The sequence below is a fragment of the Galendromus occidentalis genome, unplaced genomic scaffold (genome assembly GCF_000255335.2).
Source record: "Galendromus occidentalis unplaced genomic scaffold, Mocc_1.1 scf7180000076006, whole genome shotgun sequence".
Taxonomy (NCBI): domain Eukaryota; kingdom Metazoa; phylum Arthropoda; class Arachnida; order Mesostigmata; family Phytoseiidae; genus Galendromus; species Galendromus occidentalis.
Window position 1 is genome coordinate 885,307 of NW_003803996.1, and position 1,697 is coordinate 887,003.

General features: G+C 49.3%; 1 protein-coding gene across 1 annotated transcript; it reads left to right on the forward strand.

Moving 5' to 3' along the window:
• Positions 1-335: 335 nt before the first annotated feature.
• On the forward strand, positions 336-1,688 carry LOC108865073 (uncharacterized; the record flags this gene model as incomplete). Its single annotated transcript, XM_018641730.1, has 2 exons — positions 336-624; positions 838-1,688. Coding segments are annotated over exons 1-2 (1,140 nt in total), but the record flags the coding sequence as incomplete, so codon positions are not given.
• Between the last annotated feature and the right edge of the window lie 9 nt (positions 1,689-1,697).

A 1,697-nucleotide genomic window follows, 5' to 3' on the forward strand; every position in this document is an offset into this window, starting at 1 on the left:
CGGAGCTCAAGAAAAGCTCTCGCTGTCGTTGCTCTTCATGATTCTGTAAGCGGCGTCGTATCTCTCCTTAATCGAGCTGGGTTGTCCTTGTGAGGAACTTCGGGAAAAAAATAATCGGATCGGTCCCGGGGTCTATCCAGCTGTCTACCAGACTGGCTCCTGTAGGCTCTAGTGTTCATAGATCTTTAAATATACCGCCATCGTGTAGAACCCACGCAGAGCCGTTTCTCGTCTCTGTGTTTCGAGGAGATCAATAAATGACAGGCAGTTCCGTTAAGACGGTCTCAGAGTGTGTTCCGTTTGGTAATTCATCCTTCAGTCAGAACATCCAAAACATGGCGCAGTCTGAACAGGAGATGCAAACAAGAGGCCGAGGAGTTCGGCCAACTGCTATGAATGTGCTGAGTGGCGAAGACAACTACGAAAGGTGGCAGACTTTCCGGGAAGCATACAATGACTACGCACGATGGGAGGGAGTGTTTGCCATGGAACCGGAATTGCAACTATCGAACTTCCGTCAGTGCTTCGGTGAAGCCAATCGGGCCCTCCTGAGACATCTCGGACTCGAGGCCATGGTGAGCGGTGACAGAGCAAACCCCCAACGGCAAGGAGCCGTGCACAACCGTGAAGAATTTCGTCGCCGCGCTGGAAACAAGATTTGGGAAAAAGGACAACCTTCTCTATAAACGGTACCTATTCCACAAAGCCGTGCAGAAGGATACAGAGAAGATATCGGACTTCGCGGATAGGCTCAGAGGACTAGCCAGGAACTGTAGATACAATGATCTACGGGAAGAAATGGTGAGAGATCGATTAGTGATCGGTACACGGATCCAGAAAGCCAGAGAGGCGATTTCAAAGAAAACAACGACTTGACGCTTGAGAACGCGCTAGACTTGATGAGAAGACATGAGGATAACGAAGGAGCCTTGGCAGACATCAAAGACAATCGGGAAAGCGTGATGTCTGGAAGCCAAGAGATCAACGCAGTGTCATTCCGAAACTCTAAGAAAAGACCGTTCAGGAGAACCAATACGGGCAGGACGAATGCTTGCTCGTTTTGTGGCAGTAGGCACCAGCCGCGGAAGTGTCCTGCGTACGGATACCGCTGCGGGAAATGTGGAAAAAACAACCATTTCGATGCGTGCTGTCTAACAGGCGAGCAAACCCGTGTTGTCGAGACTTTGGAAGAAGGAGACGATTGGTGTGAAGACATGTTCATGGCCGGGACAACAGATCGTGTCAAGCGAAAATTCTTCACAAAGCTGCAGCTCGAAGACAAGACGTATCTGAGAGGCCAAATCGACACGGGAGCGACTTGCAACGCAATGAGTTGGAAAGATTACTCAGATCTAAAGAAAAAGGGAATCGTCAGCCATATAGACAAAAAGAGACGCAAACCATTGAAAATGTATGACAATCACGTCACAATGTCCTTGGGAGTGTGCAGATTACCATGCTCTGTGAATGGGCGAAGTTTTTCGCTACCGTTCCAGGTGATGAATCACGGAGTCGAAATTCTCATTTCGGGCTACCATGCCAAGAAAATGGGCTTAATACAGTTCGATCAATCAGTCGAAGCTGTTTATCAGATCCGGGAAAAGGACTCAACGTCGTCGGGAGGTGGGAAAGCTCTGCTGGACACTTATGCCGACATATTCGAAGGTCTTGGAGAATTCGGCGACCCGGTGAAGCTT